Source organism: Grus americana, chromosome 2, assembly GCF_028858705.1.
Source record: "Grus americana isolate bGruAme1 chromosome 2, bGruAme1.mat, whole genome shotgun sequence".
Taxonomy (NCBI): domain Eukaryota; kingdom Metazoa; phylum Chordata; class Aves; order Gruiformes; family Gruidae; genus Grus; species Grus americana.
Window position 1 is genome coordinate 114,209,836 of NC_072853.1, and position 19,205 is coordinate 114,229,040.

General features: G+C 37.7%; 1 protein-coding gene across 7 annotated transcripts in view; it reads left to right on the forward strand.

Moving 5' to 3' along the window:
- Nucleotides 1–19,205, forward strand: part of GOLGA4 (golgin A4) — a 97,196-nt gene that overhangs the window by 6,255 nt on the left and 71,736 nt on the right. For 3 of the 7 annotated variants that reach the window (XM_054815194.1, XM_054815195.1, XM_054815197.1), the window contains exons 2-4: nt 3,304–3,399; nt 13,143–13,241; nt 18,672–18,737. In XM_054815194.1, the coding sequence (XP_054671169.1) occupies nt 3,304–3,399; nt 13,143–13,241; nt 18,672–18,737 (261 nt within the window). Of the gene's footprint in view, nt 1–3,303; nt 3,400–13,142; nt 13,242–18,671; nt 18,738–19,205 lie in introns of those variants that run through there. The other 4 variants (XM_054815198.1, XM_054815196.1, XM_054815199.1 and 1 more) reach the window with 2 other exon arrangements.

Genomic DNA, 19,205 nt, shown 5'->3' on the forward strand with positions numbered 1-19,205 from the left:
GGAACATTGGCCTACTCCAAGGTTTCCAAAGGGGAGCAGAAACTCATGGCGCTCCCCCTGATGTCGTGTTAGCTCTTTCTACCCTGCAGTTCTTCAAGCAGGGTTTACTGGTGTCGGGGAGATGTCTTCTGTCAGAGCTTCAGCTGGTCGGGAGGGTGGGGGCCATAGAAGCATACCATGAGACAGAGCCTTTTCTGCCTCGGGGATGCCATGGAATCCAGAATATGACGTGGACAAGGAAACCTACCTTTCTTGGGCAATGCTTTTCTGCAATCCAAATTCAAAAGACCTGGCCACGAACCTCCCCTCTTTCCTACAGCTGATGAGAGCCAAGCATAAAGGGCGGAGCCTGAGAGATGTGTTAGCCCAGCGGTAGCCTGCTGGAGTCCAGCTCCAGGCAGTCACGGCCAGCAGATCCAGCCTCGCACCGGCCCGCAGAGCACCAGGCGGGCTGTCTGGGTGGGCTCCGAACATGAGGCCGGTGCTGTCAGTCCCGTCACTTCCAAAGCAGCTGTCTGCCTCCTGGGGAAGCAAATAGCCCCAGCCGGCACAAAGCCAGCTTCCGTTGTGGAGGTTTCCTTGGCGAAAGTGCCAAAGCAGCCCAGGCGCTGCAAAAGCTACGGGAGAGGCAACCCTGGCGGGTCAGTGCGACGCAGTTGGTGGCACTGCTGTCTGCGGGGATCTGCTCTAGTCCCCAGGAGCGTGACTAACGGTTGCTGACGATTTTTGAACTGACCTGTGCAGGCATTTAGTGAAGGGGAAGGTTGTTGCTGGGAATGCTGATATGGGTGAGGAGGTGGCTGGCCAGGTGGCCATGCGACACTAAAAGGCAACAGCCTCTCTTTACGAGGCCCTAAGCGCCCGTACGATAGCTGCGCAGGAGGACTGAAGCCTTTGCTTTTTAAATGCCCACCTGACTCCACCTGAGAATGTCAGTGTGATAACATTACTGATGACGCCATTCAGGTAGAAAGGAACTTGTTTTTTTTTCTTTAATAAATGAAAGAAATGATGAAAAACAATCTTCTAGCAGACACATGGTCATTAGTTTGCAAAACTGGGACAATGAGTGCAGAAAGCTGCCACGCTATGTCTGCTCATTTAAAGAATCTTAGCATTTTGATGCAAGCTCAGTTTGATGAACGTCCATCTGAGAGATCAGGCACAGCAAGACTAGAGATGAACTCCCTTGCCATGAATGTCCCCTGTCCAGAGGGCTTTAAGAAAAAGATGCTCTCTCAGTATCAAGGATTTCAAACAACAAACCTATGCTGTGAGTTATGTTTGAAAATAAACTGGTAGCCAGGGCATTTTAGGACCGTGCTTTCCACTCTGCAAAGGGCCATGCAAGTGAAATTCATGCTGACATAGCACATCCTGAAACAATTAGCTATAGCCCTACTAATTCCCTTCCCATACTGTGGGGGATGCATTCCCATCAACTGGGCCCCACCACTTTAAAATGATGTTAAGGTACTTGAAGGTGTCCCAAGGAGGGCATCAGAGCTGGTGAAGGGGCTGGCAGACATGTCCTTTGAGGAGCAACTGAAGACTCTGGGCTTGTCTAGTTTAGAGAGATGGAGGCTGAGGGGCGACCTCGCTGCACTCTCCAGCTTCCTGTGGAGGGGGAGGTGCTGATCTCTTCTCCCTGGGACCCAGGGCCAGGGCACAGGGGAATGGCTCCAAGCTGTGACCGTCAGGGAAGGTTCAGATGTGACACAGGGAAATATTTGTTTACTGAGGGGGTGATCACACCCCAGAAAAGGCTTCCTGGAGACGTGGTTGGTGCCCCACGCCTGTCAGTGTTTAAAGGCATTTGGGCAATGCCCTTAATGCCATGGTTTAACTTTTGGTTGGCCCTGAATTGGTCAGGCAGTTGGACTCGGTGGTCATTGTAGGTCCCTTCCAGCTGAACTATGCTATCCTGTTTTACCTTCTCTGTTCTAGGCACCTTCATTTACATAATCTTTCTGTTCGTTGCATAAGATCAACAAATATTCGTGCTGCAGAGATTAGTGCTGCTGAAACGGCTGTAAATTGACGAGAAGCTTGGATGCAGCAGTGAAAACTTTAGAACCATTAATGGTAGAGTGAAGAGATACCTTCATATTCCTTCTAAACAGTAGCAAAATGGCCATGAACATTTGGAAACCATTTTCCTTCTGCATGGTGAGGGCTAGAAGCAATCTTCTTTGAATCACTGGCATTAGGTTAGGGAGTAGCAATAAGGAGAATAGGCTGTTGGCATGAATAGATCATGGTTTTTCAAACCTTATGAATACTTTTTGTGTGAGGTTTTTCAGCAGGAGATAGGGTTTCTGTGGTGAATGGTCATTTGATTCTAGATGAGGTGTTTGATTTTTGAGTTACATTTTCAGGTGGGAACGCTGGGTTTACTTGGTGATACATTTAACTGTGACTGATTTTGGATTAATCTTGTGTTTTGTATGATATTGGAGTTAATTCATTAGTATCCAAATTTCACCAAATGTACTGATAAATTTAGGCTATAAAGTGATTGTAATTCTCAAAAAACCTGTCCTTTTTGGTAATATCTTTTCAGTGATCTGATGCTCTGTTATTCATATTTTAGAACATTATATTGTATAATGTACCCGATGAGAGACCTTGCTAAATAGTTTCTTTGTACATAAAATCTTTTTGATATTTTAATATTCAGTACATTTATACTGAAGTTTTATATTTTAATTTTGAAGTATGAGGCCGGCAAGCTATGTTTGGGTTGGGTTGGTATGACTTGTTGCAACCTCACTCAGGTTGAAGTTGTTCAGTTTCTTTGAATAGATGTTCAGTGCTGACAAGAAGTTCATATTGACATCTTAAAATGTGTTATATTCTTCTGCCCTTTTTTCTTTCTTTGGATTCAATTTTACAAGGTTGTTTGATCTCTTGTTAGCTTTTTTGTTAATTTCTTAAAGGAATAGGATGGTACTCCTTATGTAAATGCTTGAATCCCTGTCAGTCTGCAAAAGTGTTAAACCTTAAGCAACTGCACTGTGTTGCTAAAGGAGGCTTGAGTTTGAAATCTGGTCGAAGAGGACTATGGTCAGAACTAATAAAAATAATTTTGTTGCATTCTCTTGTGACTGATTCATGACATTCTAGTAAGGTAGAACTTGTCACAGACAGTACGTGGAACTGGTTGTTTTCTTTAAAAGGTAGGTCTAGACCAGGATTTACTGAGATGTTACAGTTAATAATTGTTGAAGTAAATTATGATAGGGAATAATTAGTTCTGGACTTTAATATTATTACTTGTTGATATATGTGATCTCTGTGTAGGTCCCTTCCAAATCCCCTCCACCAACTGGCAACAGAAGCAGGACATCTTCATTTACAGATCAAAATGATGAAGGCACTTCAACACCAGACAAAGAGGTCAGTTGAGAACTGTTTTTCTGTGGTTTTGAACTTTAACTTAAAAAAAATAATAATCTAACTTTGTGTCCTTGATTAAGTTTTTTTTGGTGGTGGTTTTTTTGATTCCTCAATCTCACTTTTTTCTGTGCATTAATGGATATGAATAGTCTAATTTTTAGGTTAAATACTGAAGTGTTTAATATTAGTGAGGCAGAACTTTAAGCTGTAGTGGTTAACCTCCAGATTAGGAAACCTTTTAAGTCCTTCTTTAGGTCTTAAAAATCTTACCCCTGAACTGAACTCCGGAAGATATGGGATAGAAGTTACATTCAGAGAGACTAGCTTGATTTTTCATGCCTCTCTTGGTTGAAAAGTTGGGGGATTCCAGTTAACTGCACAGGTAACTTTTGGTGGATGAACCTAAACGCTTAAACTGAGCCCTTGTGAACGTTTCTAACCATATCAGTAATAATTATCAAATTTTAAAAAACCAACCAAAACCCCCAAAAAACCCAAACAACAAACCAAACTGAGGCTAAATTATCAATCATAAAATATCATAAAAATCACTGTCAGAATGATGGGTAACCATGACTCCCATAATAGAGCAAACAGAGGAGATAATCTGCACTTATCTTTGTTCATATTTAGCAGGATGACTTTTTTCAAGTGGCTTGATTAAAAAAGAAAAAACAAACAGCCCTGACTTGGTTAATGTGAAAATAGGCAGGTGGAGTAAAATGGGAAACTTCTGAGTTTCTGTGACTTTTTGTCAGAAGAAATCTTGACTTCCTAGCCAGAAAATTCAGTTGCGGGGTTTTGCTACAGATAAGATGTATTTTCTTGCAGTGGGACAATCAACTTTATTTTTTAGCACCATTTTCTTCAGGAGATGATTAGTTATAACTGAAATCTGTGTTAGATTCTGTTATGAATGATACCAATGATTACAGCTTGGCAGTTTGCTTCCTGCAGTGGTAATAAAAATGAAAGGAAGAGTACCTCAGGATTTTGTTTTGTATTTTGGAAATGCAGTATCGAGTTTTCTAATACATGCTTTTTTAGTCTACTTTTATATATGTGTATGTGTAATGACTTCCCTCTGTCCCTGGAGAGAGGTTTTTTTGTTAATTGATGCTCCGTAATGTCAGCAAGTGGTGTCACGCAGGATAAATTATTTAGTGTTTTAGTAAGGAGAGTTTGCTGGTTTGTTGGGTGTTTTTGTTTGTTTTCCAGGAAAAACAACCTGCATTTCTATTCTTAATGCACAGTATAGAAGTGGTGTATTGCTGCATAAGAACTACCACTGTGGTCTAGAAGGAATGAGTTGATGCCGAGAGTTGGTGTCATCAGTGACCAGTGCAAACATAAAGATTGCCTCCTTTTTTTTTTTTTTTAATTTTATTATGTGTATCCATTGTAGAATGTGCTAGAAGTTAAAGGGCTGATTTGGTCACGGTTTTCACACTTTTTAAGCAGCAAAAGCTTAGTGGAATATGAAATATTGAAGCAATGAGACACAGTGACGTTCCTCTCTCAACTGATTCACTGATTTTTGTCTGTCATTAACTCAGTGCTGCCTACACAAAAGGAAGAAATCTTCCTCTCTCTTTTCATCGGGAAATAAAGGGAAAGACTAAGTGGTAACATTCCTCATCATTTGTTATACAAGTACCAACTGCTTTTCTGCTCAAATGGTATAACTCACACATTGAGTGAAAGGGAGAATACTTTTCCTTAACTTGTATTTATTTTTGAGGATGTCTGCTTTTATTCCAGATCTGAAAAAGATTTGTGAGCCTGAAGGCTTATCTTCTTTTTCAGTTTTATCAGTTGATTTAGTAAAAAAAAAAAAAAATACTAGCTCTCTTCACAATTCAGATAACATATTTAAAAAATAAATTTCCAAATGTTGACGTGGCTACTGACATGTCACTTGTATGTATCAATGCTTTCTGTAGTGTACATCATTACTATGGAGAACTACACTTTTTCTTGTAGTGCTTCATTAGATTTTTGTTGCCCCCCAGCAGACTTTTTTTCAGACTCCTTTTCCAGACAAACAGGAGAAGCAAAGAATTCCCCACAGGGCATGCCAAGTTATGTTGGAAGAACATTATGCTCTAAATACAGTGGTTACACTGGAATAATCAGAGAGGCAGAAGGAGAATAGGATTAAGAATGGAAACAGAGTACTAAAGTGATCTCAGATTTACCAGTTATCCTTGAGCTTGGGGAGATACTATGAGAATTTTACTTGTGAAACGTATCCTGTAATTAAAAATACAGAAAGTAGTGAAGCTGCTAAAGTAATGAAAATCTTTTATTTTTTTGTAAGGACTGGCTTTATGTCAAATGGGTAATTTTTCTAAAATAAAGATAAACTTAAATGATCAAGACATGAAATCTCCTTTCTCCTAATGTTTCTCATAAATGTTAACAGAATAATTAAAAGCAAATTTTCTTTGAAATTTGTTTGTTGCATTAGATCTTCATAAAAATCAGTTCAGTGGCAGTATTACTATGCTTAGAAAAGCTGCAGATATTACACGTTATCTCTGTAAATATATGTCCTGATTATATGGGTGCGTTGTCTTTTGGGAGACATTTTTTTGCAGTGTTCTCATTTGATCAGACAGATGTTTTATGTACAGGTGGCAATGGCGTTACAGTGAACTAAAGTTGGACAACACTTAATACGCTGAAAATGCTTGGTTTTTGAAGAGTATCATATGCTAAAATGTTCTTGTGGTACGTGAATAATTGCTAACCTTTTTGGTACTGAAAGCTAAGCAGAATTACAGTGTTTAGTAGTTTTCTTGTATGTTCTCTGTCCTTCCTCTGGCCTATTACGTTTTAGTATGTCTTTAATAGATCATGTTTTCAAATTTTCACTGCTGTAATATCAAAGCTGCAAGTATTGCACGTGAGAGCTTTGATTTAAACTCAGAATATTTTTAGAATAAAAACGATACCAGAGTGAATTACAGTTGTAAATGACAGCATTAGTCTGATCGAGGAATTATAATAAAACATACAGGCAAACAATTCTTGCTTTATATTCTGCAATGATAAGATTTTTAAAATTTTTTTAAAATTCCAAAGCATTCTCAGTTTAAAAAAAGTAACCTTGTGTGCTCCATTCATGGAGTACTAGGTAAGTTTCTTTTTCTTGCCCAATTTCTTCTGCAGCTTCTATTTCAGTGGAGCTGTGGATCTCCGGAGGCAGTGTTACAGAGAAGCTCATAATTTTTTTGTGTGTAAGGAAAAAACAAAAGTCTGTCTACTTCTGTATTTTGTTCTTGCAAGTAGCCCATGAAATATGACTACAGTGTGAGGTGAAAGCATATATTGGTGCTTCCATAGAACTTCTTCAGACAATTTGCATATCAGATGCTTTCTGAGTTGCTGTTGGTGCCATTTGAAACAGCCCTGGATGATTAAAACATGTTTACTTAGTGCTTCTAGTCTTTTCTAGGGAAATATAATGTTTCCTTTTCAAACTGTTACTGTGTTGACTCTTGAACAGAATTTGAGGTGAAATACATCAATCACATTCAGTATAGTTACTAGAAGTTCAAAATTTTCTTTCTGTTCTATAATACACTTATTTACAAGTCAGGCCCACCTGCAGAAGATAACAAAGATAGTTCAGAGGCATCTACTGAGAGCAAACAGCTGATTGCTTGCTGTGGATGACTTACCAGTCATGCAGATCCAAATATCACTCACATCCTCATGAGTGTTATGGAAGTGACAGCAGAGCACTATATATATATATCTATCTATATATCTATATCTCTATATATTTTCTTAGAGCTAAAGATAAACTAGCCAAGGTACTTTTCCATCTCCTTTTAGTGCTCCTTTAATGATTATGTTTTTAAATTAATTGAAATGTTTTTCTAGCGTGGGCTGTTAGTAAAGCAGGACAAGTAAAACTGAAATAATATTCCTTCAATACCTCTGTTAATGCTGCATCTTTCCTGTATTCATATACTTAATTTGAAGTACTTCTAAATAGACATTGCCATGCGAACATTGCAGTGGTTCAGATATGTCTTTTTTTTTTCTTTCTGAAGCTACATTTTAAACTAAATTTTGGAGGCTGTATAACCTAGTTTGTTTCTAAAGCCTGGATTTTACAACTCCTGATGTATCCACCAGTGTGTTTAGGTTGCTCATCAGAATGAAAAACAAGAAAATAGTTGTATTTGGTTTCTGTACTACTTCTTTCTGAAAATGTAGTTCTGTACTCTTAGATTCTGGGGCTTTTTTAATTGCAGAGAGAAACCTTGAACTTTCAGCTCTTCCTTAAGTTTTTCCTATTCTCTGATGACAGTAGGGATGAGGCTTAAAAGGTTATATTGAAAATTGCACAGACCTTCTGTAAACAAATATTTGTGTAAAACAGCAAATTACCGAATTATTCACAACTTTTTTTTGACATTCTTTAACTTGGACAAATAACCACATTTATTTTTTTATTTTACCGTGAGGAATGAGTTACTTGTCAGTAAGAGTTGAAGCTCTAAACCTTTAGCCTGACATCCCCGGCTCCTTGAACTAGATGAGCAAATACTGGCTTGTCTCTTAGACAGGCTTATAGTCTGATCCCTTTCCCTCTGTCTTACTGCGCTTGTGTACAACATAGCAAAACTGTCCACATACAATTATAGAAGCTTTTAAGTGTTTAACACACTACAAATGCACATATACCATGATGTACTTCACTAAATGTATGAATTTTCAAATTTGCTTGATACTAGGTTGATCTGAAACTTGGAACCACTGGTTCTCTTCTTGTTTTTTGTGAAAGGGAATAATGGCTGCCTTTGGCAATCAAACGTATATTATGTGTATGTAACATGCATTGACTCAACTACTCCCATCACCAGAGCAATGAGACTTGAGTCAAACTCTAACCCCTGTTAAATTCTGGGGTTTGTTTTACAGCATGTGAAGGAAGCCCTTTGATCTAGGGAACACGTGTACTATGGCCTTTGTGCCCCAGTCATCAGAATCTTAGCAAAGGAAGATTTGAGCATGGTAATTCTTCAGAGAAGGGAGGAATAATAGCAAGAATAATATGAACACAGTTGGTTCTGGAGTTCAGAAAGTCCATAAAGAATAAGTAAAGCTGCTTAACATGGGCCAGACTTGAGGCCTACAAAAACTGTTCAGAATTTTAGAAATACAAAGAGTATTTAAAAAAATAATGTTATGTATTGTTTTTTAGTAATGCTGAAGGAAACATAGCATCATCTGGTGTCGGGCTTCATCACCTAATTTACCTCATTTGTAATTTTCTCTCCACGATAGGAATGTTTGTTGGTCAGTAAGATTTTACTGGGGGGGGGGGGAAGGTAAGAGTTAAATATTGTGACAAAAGATCAGCAACATCATAGCCTTAATTTGGTACCTGAGATAAAGGTCAGTATAGTGTAGGGAATTCATTTACCCTGTAGTATGCTTGAAACAGAATGTTGGAAGATCTTAGTAGGGTTTCTATAGCAAGCTTCAAGCATGATTTGATGGCATTCAGAGAATTAGAGAAGATTTGTTAAAGGATTATTCAGATCTTTGCCTATTCTGTCTGTTTCCTGTATGCTTCAGCCGAGTTGGATTCCCTGCTTGTCTCTTTTTATTGATCACATTACTGACATAATCCTAGTGATACATTAGACAGTATAGCACCAGATTCATTTAATGTTTCTGAAGATACTGAGATAATTCAGAGTGGGTTTTAGGCCAGATCCTGAAGTGCAGGAAGCCATTATGGAAATATTTATATCTGTTTAATTTTGGCAAACTAGCAGGTTGTTTCTTGCATTTTTTCCAGGTGTTGGTGAATTGTTTTTAGTGTCTTTGTAAACCCTCCCCCAGACAGCTATTTTTAAAGCCATACTGAATAGTTGATTAAAAAAAATTAAAAAGTACAGCTCAAAACACATGTATATATTGGAAAGCATTAGGTAGTCTAATTATATAGGGCTCATTAGACAGCTCTGCCTTTAATATAGCTGTAAAAACATAGCAGGTAATGATCTGCTGGAGTAACAAAAATACTGTGAGCAAATATTTAAATATTTTCATTGTTGGGTACCCAACATCCAAGAATGGAGAATGAACTGAGGAGATGCAGCCAGTTCAAAATGTGCTAAGGAAATACCACTCTTGGGCCATCACTGAGTATATTCTGTCTTTGGTAGCTATTTGAATTGTGAAACTCTTGTCTTGGCTCCTGGGGAGGAAATATTTTTGCGATTTCATTTTGATACAGTGATTAAAGTTCTGCCTCAGTATTGTCATCTTCTACCCTTCTTTATTTGTAGGGTTGGTTCCTTCCCTTTTGTGTTTGCCTTTACTCAAGCAACAGTAGGGTGAAGCTGAGATGATTTAGTGACGTTCTTGCCTCAGGGTTTTGAATAACATCTTTGAAACTCAACAGTATTGTTAAATGCATTCTACTCTTTGGGTAAACTATTAGGTGTGATAGAGAGCCTAGAGTTGTATGTCTGCAAATTGAAGCAGTACCACATCAATTTATATTCATAAGGGATTTTTTTCTTTCTTTTTCTCAAAACCTCAACAATTAGTAATGTGGATTGGGATATTTTAGGCTATGGGTAGCTTGAATCTCCTGATCTTGCTAGAGAGGAATTACATATACTCCTATAATTTGCCTACCATGTAGTTTGAGTGATTTTTAAAAATTGACTCTTTCCATTGTTTAAAGCTCTTTTGTCATCTTACCATAAGTTTTGAATTTTTTTAATTCAGTTTAGTGTTAAGACACTACTTTTAAAGCCTCTTGTTAGAACTTGGCTGCACTGATGGTCATGGACTTGAGGTTGTGATTGAAAATATAACAATTCGTGAGTGCTGAACATACTGACAGTCAAATTTTTTTTAGTTCAGATGAAGAATAATTTATTAGACATTAAACAGTAATTCTTTTTAATACAAGTTGCTTATACTATTTAATGGAATTTGGATTAAGCAAAATAATGCTATGGTGAAATTTCACTACTTAATATTTTGAGAAGCAAACATCAGCATACTGTTACTATAAAGAGATAATTTGAACTATCTATGATTCCTGAAACTCTTGATGGTCATGTTTTTAAAAGTGACTTAACTAAGCTGAAGATAATACATGTTACATGTTGATAGCATTCATAATCCTTTGGTTAATAGTATTTGCCATAATCCATTTATGATTGCCTTGCAAATTGTGTTTCACCATCTTAACTGGTCTTCTCTAAACATACAAAGTAATTTTTGTCTTAAAGATTTCATCAACATTGTACTTGTGGCTGAGAATTTGTGTATTTCTAATTCACAAGGCCATCAGGCTTGCTTGTAGTACTGCTGCTGTATGTTTGTGTATACACTTGTGTATACATAGCATTTGCTATTTCTTTTTCTGGTATATACTTTTTCAAGAGGTACATGTACAAAATGCGTAGCAAGGCCAAGGCTGTGAGCTTCTACAACCACTTACGAAGATTGTCTGGAATCATTAATACTTTTCTGCTTTCATTAACACTTTTCTTGTCAGCTTCCTTTTTGGTTTTTTTGGTGGGGTTTTTTGTTTTTGTTTTTTTTACCTAAAAGCTCAGCTGAGGAAAGAAACTTATATGGGTTTTACACACTTGAATAAATCTATAGCAGGAGCTTTAACACAGCTTACTCTTAGGAATTAGACTTAGACTTTTTACATCCACTTCGGAATGTGATTAGAGTTTCACATTGCAAAGGTTTAGGTTTTGTTTTGCTTTATGCTTCATTGGTCAGATTGCAGGTTAATGCTTCAAGAAACAGTCCTACCTACCCCCAGCCAGCGGGGCCTCTGCCTCTCTAGTATCTGACCATACAATTGCATGTCAATTTATTGATTGGATGGCAAAGTTTATCTTCTAACATGTTGAGAGAGGGGTACTGTGTGACCAGTCTGACCAAACTCAGCATGTGGTTGCAACCACAGGGGATGCACTGGGAAGTGTGTCCAGGCTGGGAGGAAGAACATTGGGAGCAGGAGAAATGAGACCATCTCTTTGTTAGCAGTTCATGTTTGTAGTAGCTTAAAAGGGAGAAGTTTCACCTGAGTTTCTCAGACCTAGCTAGTTCTTGGCAAATCAAATAAACTGTTGGAGTACTTGTCCCATGCCAGCTTTGGGAACGCTGTGACAAGGGCAGCTGAAGAATAGAAGTCGGAATTAATTGTCACTGTACTTACCAGTTTGAGAAGTAAAAGTTGGGCATAAATTTTAGAATTAGTGCTCTGCAGATACCCTGTCTGTAAAGACAGTTCACAATTTTGGAGTGTTGTGGGTTTGAGGTTTTTTTTGACCATAAACCAAAGCTTCTTTCCCTTTGTAGCTCTAGAAGGTCTTCTGATGTAACTCGCAAAATTCTTCAGTAATGGACATTTGTACTGGGTGTGCGTGTCTGTATATAATATAGTGAATCACATAAGAGGCAATAAAAGCACATTGTTTAGGTTTTTATTTTGCTTTGTTTTCTGCAGGATTGGTAATTTAGGTCTCAGTTACTTGGGTTTTTCAGTAATTATTTAGTTTTTTTCAGTAGAAATACATTAGAGAAAAGACAATAGGGAGTCAGTACCGACATTCAGAGGCTATTGTGTATGGTTGTCGCTGAACATTATGCACTTAATACATTTTCTGAAAGGGTTTGGTGGACGCAGATTGCAAGTCATGTAGCATTCCAGATCTTACACATGAAAATATTTTTCCCCTCTCAATTTGAATTTAATTCATCTACTGGAGCACTGGAGTCAATGCTACAGTCACTAAAAAAAAAACCACCCCACCAGAAAAAAACAAACAAAAAACCACCCCTAACTTACATTATAATAGATTTGATTCCTAAAAATACTATTTAGTAACTTGAAATAGAAAAAAATTATTCTGAAATAATAAGAAAGAAAAACCACATCGTGTTTTGGTTCAGTCAGCAGACACCACGGTTCTGAAATCTCAGGCTATAAGAAAGATGAACCTTGAACTTTTGTGTGTAAGTGAAATCATGAGAGGAATATTTTTTGAAATATGTTCTAGCATCCTAACAGTCTGAATTCAAATTCCAGAATCTCTTTCTCATCATGTTTTTAGTCTCTAGGAATTTAAATCTCTTTCTCAATACTGACTTGATGAAACGGTTAATTCAACTTGTGGTGTTTTTACAAAATAGTAGTCTAGTAGCTTGAAAAATTTTGTAAGGATTTTTTTTAATGTAGTTAGAATTGTAGTGTATAAGAGCACTAGAAGGAAGGTAAATAGTCAAAAGCATGCAATTTATATTGTTTATAACTGAAATACTGATAGAATTTTTAGAATAATGGGTTTTTCATGCATAACAGAGCAAAGAAGGCTCAGAGGTATCTGAAGATAAGTCAAAAGCTTAGAAAAAATTACAATATCAGTGCCTGAAACATTGTTTCTATCTTTGGCTAAACAAGGATCTTTTGTTGGTTTTTTTTGTTTTGTTTTGTTTTTTTAAATTGTGTGTTTCTTTACTTCTAAATAATCAAAACTGTATTTTGGCTGTTCTGAAATGATGTAAATGCATATTTTCTGGTTATGTCCTGCCTTTATCAATATCTGTTGTCTCAAACTGCTGTATTGTTTTATGATGTTTTAAATAACGTGGAAAAATTGAGTAAAATCATGCAACGTTCTTTACCTTATTACTTGATTTATTTTCGTTTTCCTACTTTTTGCATTGAATGACAGCTGCTAGCCGGGATGATAGCAGAACCTGCTTTTCTCTCTGAGTATACTATCTTTGCTTTGGATCCCACCCAACAACCTAAGCCACAGAGTGACGGTGTGGTGAGTCCTCCCACCCCTCTTAGTGATGCCTAGCAGAGGGAGGAGAGTACTGTACTAGAAGGCAAACCTAGTGTTGCTTGTGGCTTGTTCTCACAAAGACATCTATCTTAACTACCCTGTCGCTAACCCTGCACTAAATTTCACGGAGATAGTACCTGATAGCTCCTGGCTGGTGTGCTGTATGATTTGAATTTATTGTAACATAAAAAATTAACGTTTTCTGTTATACAGGTAACCATACTCTACACAAGTCTTAAATAATTGTTGCACAAGTTTGTACATTTGCTTAGAATTCATTAATGCCATTGAAAGTCTTCCAGTTCATTTTTATGTATGTCTGTATGCATTTCAAGATAAATTGATATGATAAACATTGAGATTGTTTTTGTCTAAAATTTACATACTTTTTGCTGTGTAGAGTGAAAGCCTCTCAACATCATTCACTACTAATGGTAGCAGGAAATAATTATCTCACGTAGAGACTTGGAATTCAGCTACTTCTAGTTGGTAACCTGGCAGCTATTATTGTGAGGATAAATAGCCTTTTTTTTAATAACCAGATTTTATTTTAAGTATATATTTCTTTGCCTGGAAATGTTGTTTTCACAGTATAGGAGTGGAGAAGCTCAGTGAGAAGAGAACAAGGAGTGGAGAAAAAGAAGCAGACATAGGGAGGAAAGGAGCCTTCTACTTTCTAACATACGCACATACAAAGCTGTATTCTTCTCATTATTGTCACAGGACTGTGATGGCATCTTTCACATGCTTCAGAAGGATGGCATTCCTAAGTCCATAGTGATTCAAAACACAGTGGCTTTTTAGAGTCCCAGCTCATCCTCATACTTCACGTTTCTGATCATTTTTTCACTTACACTGTGAGGCAAGGGGGCAAGCCCTGAGGGGGAGCTCTTGCTTCTGGTGCCAAGCGCCTGGCTCGTGCTGGGTGCAACCCGCTCCGGGGACAACGGCAAGTGGGGAGTTTGACTGGGACAGTATACCTGTCAAAGCATAACGCAGGTGTCCTAAGGCAGGCTCAGGGAGGACAGAAACCTCCCGTGGAGCAGAAGGGCAAAAGCTTTCTTGATCTTGATTTTCTGTACAAATACAGACCGTGAAAGCAGGACCTCACGATCCTTCTGGCTTTTTGTGTTCTAAGCAGGAGGTGTCAGAAAAGTTACTGCAGGGATAATTGGCTTGTTTGTTGGAGAGAGTCCAGAGGAGGGCCACGAAGCTGATCAGAGGGCTGGAGCACCTCTCCTGTGAGGACAGGCTGAGAGAGTTGGGATTGTTCAGCCTGGAGAAGAGAAGGCTCTGAGGAGACCTTCCAGTACCTAAAGGGGGCCTACAGGAAAGATGGTGAGGGACTGTTTATCAGGGAGCGTGGAGATAGGACAAGGGGTAATGGGTTTAAACTAAAAGAGGGTAGATTTAAATTAGATGTTAGAAAGAAATTATTCTCTATGAGGGTGGTGAGGCACTGGAACAGGTTGCCCTGAGAGGTTGTGGATGTCCCCTCCCTGGAAGTGTTCAAGGCTAGGTTGGATGAGGCTTTGGGCAACCTGGTCTAGTGGTGAGTGTCCCTGCCCGCGGCAGGGGGGTTGGAACTAGGTGATCTTTGAGGTCCCTTCCAACCCAAACCATTCTATGATTTTATGATTCTATGATTACTTTGCTTTTCTAGTTTAACAAGTGCTTTCTTACCGTTCCTCCAGGGGCTGGAAATGACAAGCTGTAACAGGATAGAAATTTGATAAGCAGATGGACATAGCACAACACACTATGTTATGTTGGACTTGTCTCTCTCAAGCTAAGCAAGATTAGACTGAAACAATGATTAAAAGGTGATCTGTGGAAAGCCTTCATTTGTTGTAAAGGGTTATACTTGTTTAGAGCACACCCTTAGACCACAGGTTCATTACTAGCCCCGTCACGGCGTTCTCACGATTGAGCTTTTTGCTGGGGAGCAAGGAGAACACTCAGACTGTGCTGAAATCTGTAGTTTTGAAAGAGTTACTAGATTTATTAATTTTTTTTTCAGTTCTAGGTATTTTGACCATATTCCAGGTAGTGATCATTACTTAAAGTTACACTGCGAATTTATTTAAGCTTTTCTACACTTACAGCAGTAAACAGTTGTGGGCTGTTTTTCACTACACTACAGAATATCCCTAGTACAGTTGCATTTCAAAAAACATATTTCTGTGAATGCCAAAATGTTGTCTTTATCTTTTAGTATAGACTAAAGTAATCACTGACTTGCATATTTATATACAAGACTGCATACATAGCAAATAATTATAATGTAAGAGTTGATGTTAATGTGTTACCAATGTGTATTAATAATGTTACTTGTAAAACTGATTTTGTTCTCTGAACTTTTTGAAAGTTCAAGAGCTGTACTTTCACAGTGAGAGTTGGGGGACTGGAAAACCATAATGCAAAAGTTTATAGGGAGGAGGAGGGTCAATTATATAAAAATATATAGTAAAAAAACATCCATTATAGACATTTGGGAAACCTAGGTAAACTAAAGATGCAGGAGAGGGAAAGTTTCATCAACACACACAAATGTGTATTAATTCTGCTAAAACAGACTAGTATTTTAACTGTGTGTGTGCAAGTGACGCGTGATCCAAGAGAGTGAGCATCACAGGAAGTGACTATAATTGTGGATTTTTTGGCATAGGTGAAGTTAGTATAAACTCTTTACTAACTAAGCTACATGGGTTTTGTTGCATAAAGGAACAGTTCAAATATTCTTGGACAGAGAGGCTTTTTAAAGAAACATTAAAGGAAAATGAGGGAAGAAAATGTGTACTAAGCTCTCCTTCCTTCCTCCGTGATTTATTCAATTTTGGAATACCTGAGAAAGAGGGAGAATAGTAAAATGTTTTTAAATGCAAACTTTTAAGCTTTCACTATTCAGGTTTATGAATCTATTTATACATTTGAGAAATAAATGAGATGAATTAGTTTGCATTTCAGAAATAAAGAAGTAAGGAAGCACAAGTGTCACTAGAATGCCTTAATGTGCTCCAGTTAAAACTGAGCTCTAGTTTATACATCTTAATAATAAAAAGCAACCTTTTAATTAGAGATTGTAAGTATAGCTCTCTCTGGACAGAGAGATAATTGTGTATGTTCTATGGGTTCATGGAGGAAAGACTTCTGATGGTTTCCAGAAACCCTGACATAACTGCTGGTTTTAAGACTATCAAAATGCCAGCCTGTGCTCTGTGCTTCTAGTTTTGCTGAAACATATCTTAAGGCTTATGAAAGGCTAGGGCTTTTAAGCTCTTCAAAGCCTCTTGAATCTGTACTTATATATAGCAACTTCCATTCATGCTTACCTTTCACTGTGTGGACATCAGAATATGACCCTTTGCCCTAGAGCACAGTAACTTAGAATGGCAGCAGCCAGATGCCTCTGGTGGTACTCATTTTATATAAAAGTTTATCAATCTATCCTTTTTATGATTTATGTCAATAGAAAGTCTAATCCCAAACACAGGTTTTACTTTTTTTTCCACACAGATTGAGTACAAAGATGTCAGCAAAATTAATGGGAAAATTTTAAAAGTGGAGACAGTTTAGATTTGAAATGGCATTTTTAGGGATCTTCATAGATCCTTAAATGGCAGCTTTTTAGGTATCTTCACAGAAAAGAACAGCATCCATAGTTTTCATATTCATAAACACCTTATTAGATTTAATAAATCTCCTTATCTTATGTTTTTAAATAGATCTTAAATGTTATTAACTTAATCTTATGAATTAGATGTACAAACCATCCATAGTTTCCTTTAATTCTTTTTGTGGGTATCAGAATATATGACTTTTGAAAGAAGTGTTTGTAGTTAGTTTGTAATTCTTGGTAAAGTATTTGTCTTCCTCTGTCAGTCCAGTACTAGTACAGTAGATGCTCTGTAAATTATAAAGCAGAACATAAATTTTTATTTGGATTACCCTTTTTATCAACTTTCCAGTTAGGAAATGAAAAAGAACAGGCAATGGAGCCGAGAAGAAAACATAGGAGTGCTTTAGTTTAAAACCTGGTAAGAGCTCTTAATCCACTAGGAATAAATCCACCACAACAGAACAGTGCTCTGAAGCACAATGCAGATTTTGTTCAAGCCAGGTGAAATGCAATTTCCAAATCCAAACAGACTTCTTGTATGGCTGGTTATTGCTCATTTCGCTTTGTCTGTATCTGGGTGACTGCTCATTTCTCTGGCTTCATTAACTGTCTGGATTTCATTTTCTTCTGTGGTATTTTTGTACTTCCTTCAGTTTGCTCCACGTCAAACCTTTCTGAAGCTCTTTTACAGTGAATCATTCCTCTTCTACATTGATGTTTGTATATGCTTATCTGCGTATCCACACAGAGTAGAAGCTGTGTGTGTAATCACGTAGCAGATACATGGATGATTATGATTGATATTTTAGTTGTATATACACCTTAGATTTTACAGCTTGCATATGACTATCAGAGTGCATCTTGATTAAAAACTAAAAGTTACACTGCTTTTAGCTGAATTCTTCATACTTTGTTCGATATATCTCAGTGCTTTGCTTCTATTGGAAAAAAATTATATCCAAGATGGTTTCTAGCATGTTTTGTTACTTCAGCTTGGCCTGGTTTAAACACCAGAAAATCGTCTGGATTTGTACAGGTTAGAAGACACCTGAACACAGGACATAGGAAAAGCAGCATAGACAAACTAGGAACAGAAATGTCTGACTTCTGTTTAAAAGAAAAACAAAAAAACAACAAACAAAACCACACAAAAAACTCCAATCCAAAACTATTGTTTTCTGTTGTGTTGGTTTTGGGGTTTTTTTGGTGGGCTTGTTTGGTGTTTTTCTTTGTTTGGGAGTGCAGAGGTATGTATGTGTGAAGTTTTGCACAAGGTGTTGCTAAATTTTCTTCCTGTGCTGGTTTGGAATCTTAAACAGCCTGTTCCCAGCACTTATTTTTCCAGGTAGTTTACATACATACACACACCCCCACCCCCCATCCCCCCCAAGGTACTTAACCAGACAGTGTGATTCCACTCTTACTCATGTCAGCTGTAAACACTACTGGTCATCAATTACATTTTTCCTGCTATCATTTTGTCTTTTTGGTGTTTCTTTGATTTGTGCATAAATGTTACATAAATAATCATTATGAATAATTTAACTGGAGATGTCTGCATTTGCAGATGTCTCATACTAATCCATGCACACATAGCTGCTTTGTAGTTCTGTATATTGCAGCAATCTGTTTTGAATTTAACAAACTAGCTTGTTTGCATGAAGACATCTTAATAAACATTCAAAAGGAAGTACTAAAAACACAGGCAAGGAAAAAGCACAGATGCTATTTGTAGGAACCAGTGAATTACAGTCCTTGTCTATTCCTTCTAACAATTATTTTTCCTCCTGTAGAACTTAACTAAACAACCACTTCCCAGATCCACAGAGAACAACGGAAGTGGAGCAGCTTCCCCACAGGTATGGGGAGGATGTGGGGGGTTTGTTTCCTCGTTTACTGCCATGTTGTCTCTGCGTTATGTTGGCTTAATGCCCAGTATACATCTTCATGCAGGAGTAGGGATGACAAGTACTTGTCTGTCAGGATACTAGGGTGTTTTGTTTGTGTATAATCCCATTGGTTGGTATTAAGTGTTGTCACTGATGGCATGGAGCCTTTTTTTTGTAGGGGCAGGTTAGCAGTATCTGATGCCGAGGTGTGCTCGTTGCTCACGGACACAGCCAGCACAGGATACGGAGAATTAAATTCACTTTCAAATGTAGAGAGCATATTGCATGGCTAGAAAGCTAATTTCTAGCTGAAGGAAAATAACTGATAGGCTTAAAAAAAAATGTTGCTAGTGATAAAGGTGGAGGTCATTATTTAATATGTCTTGGAAAAAGTTTAGCTTGCTGGAGTGGGATTAGCAGTGGATCCTAGCACGTGTG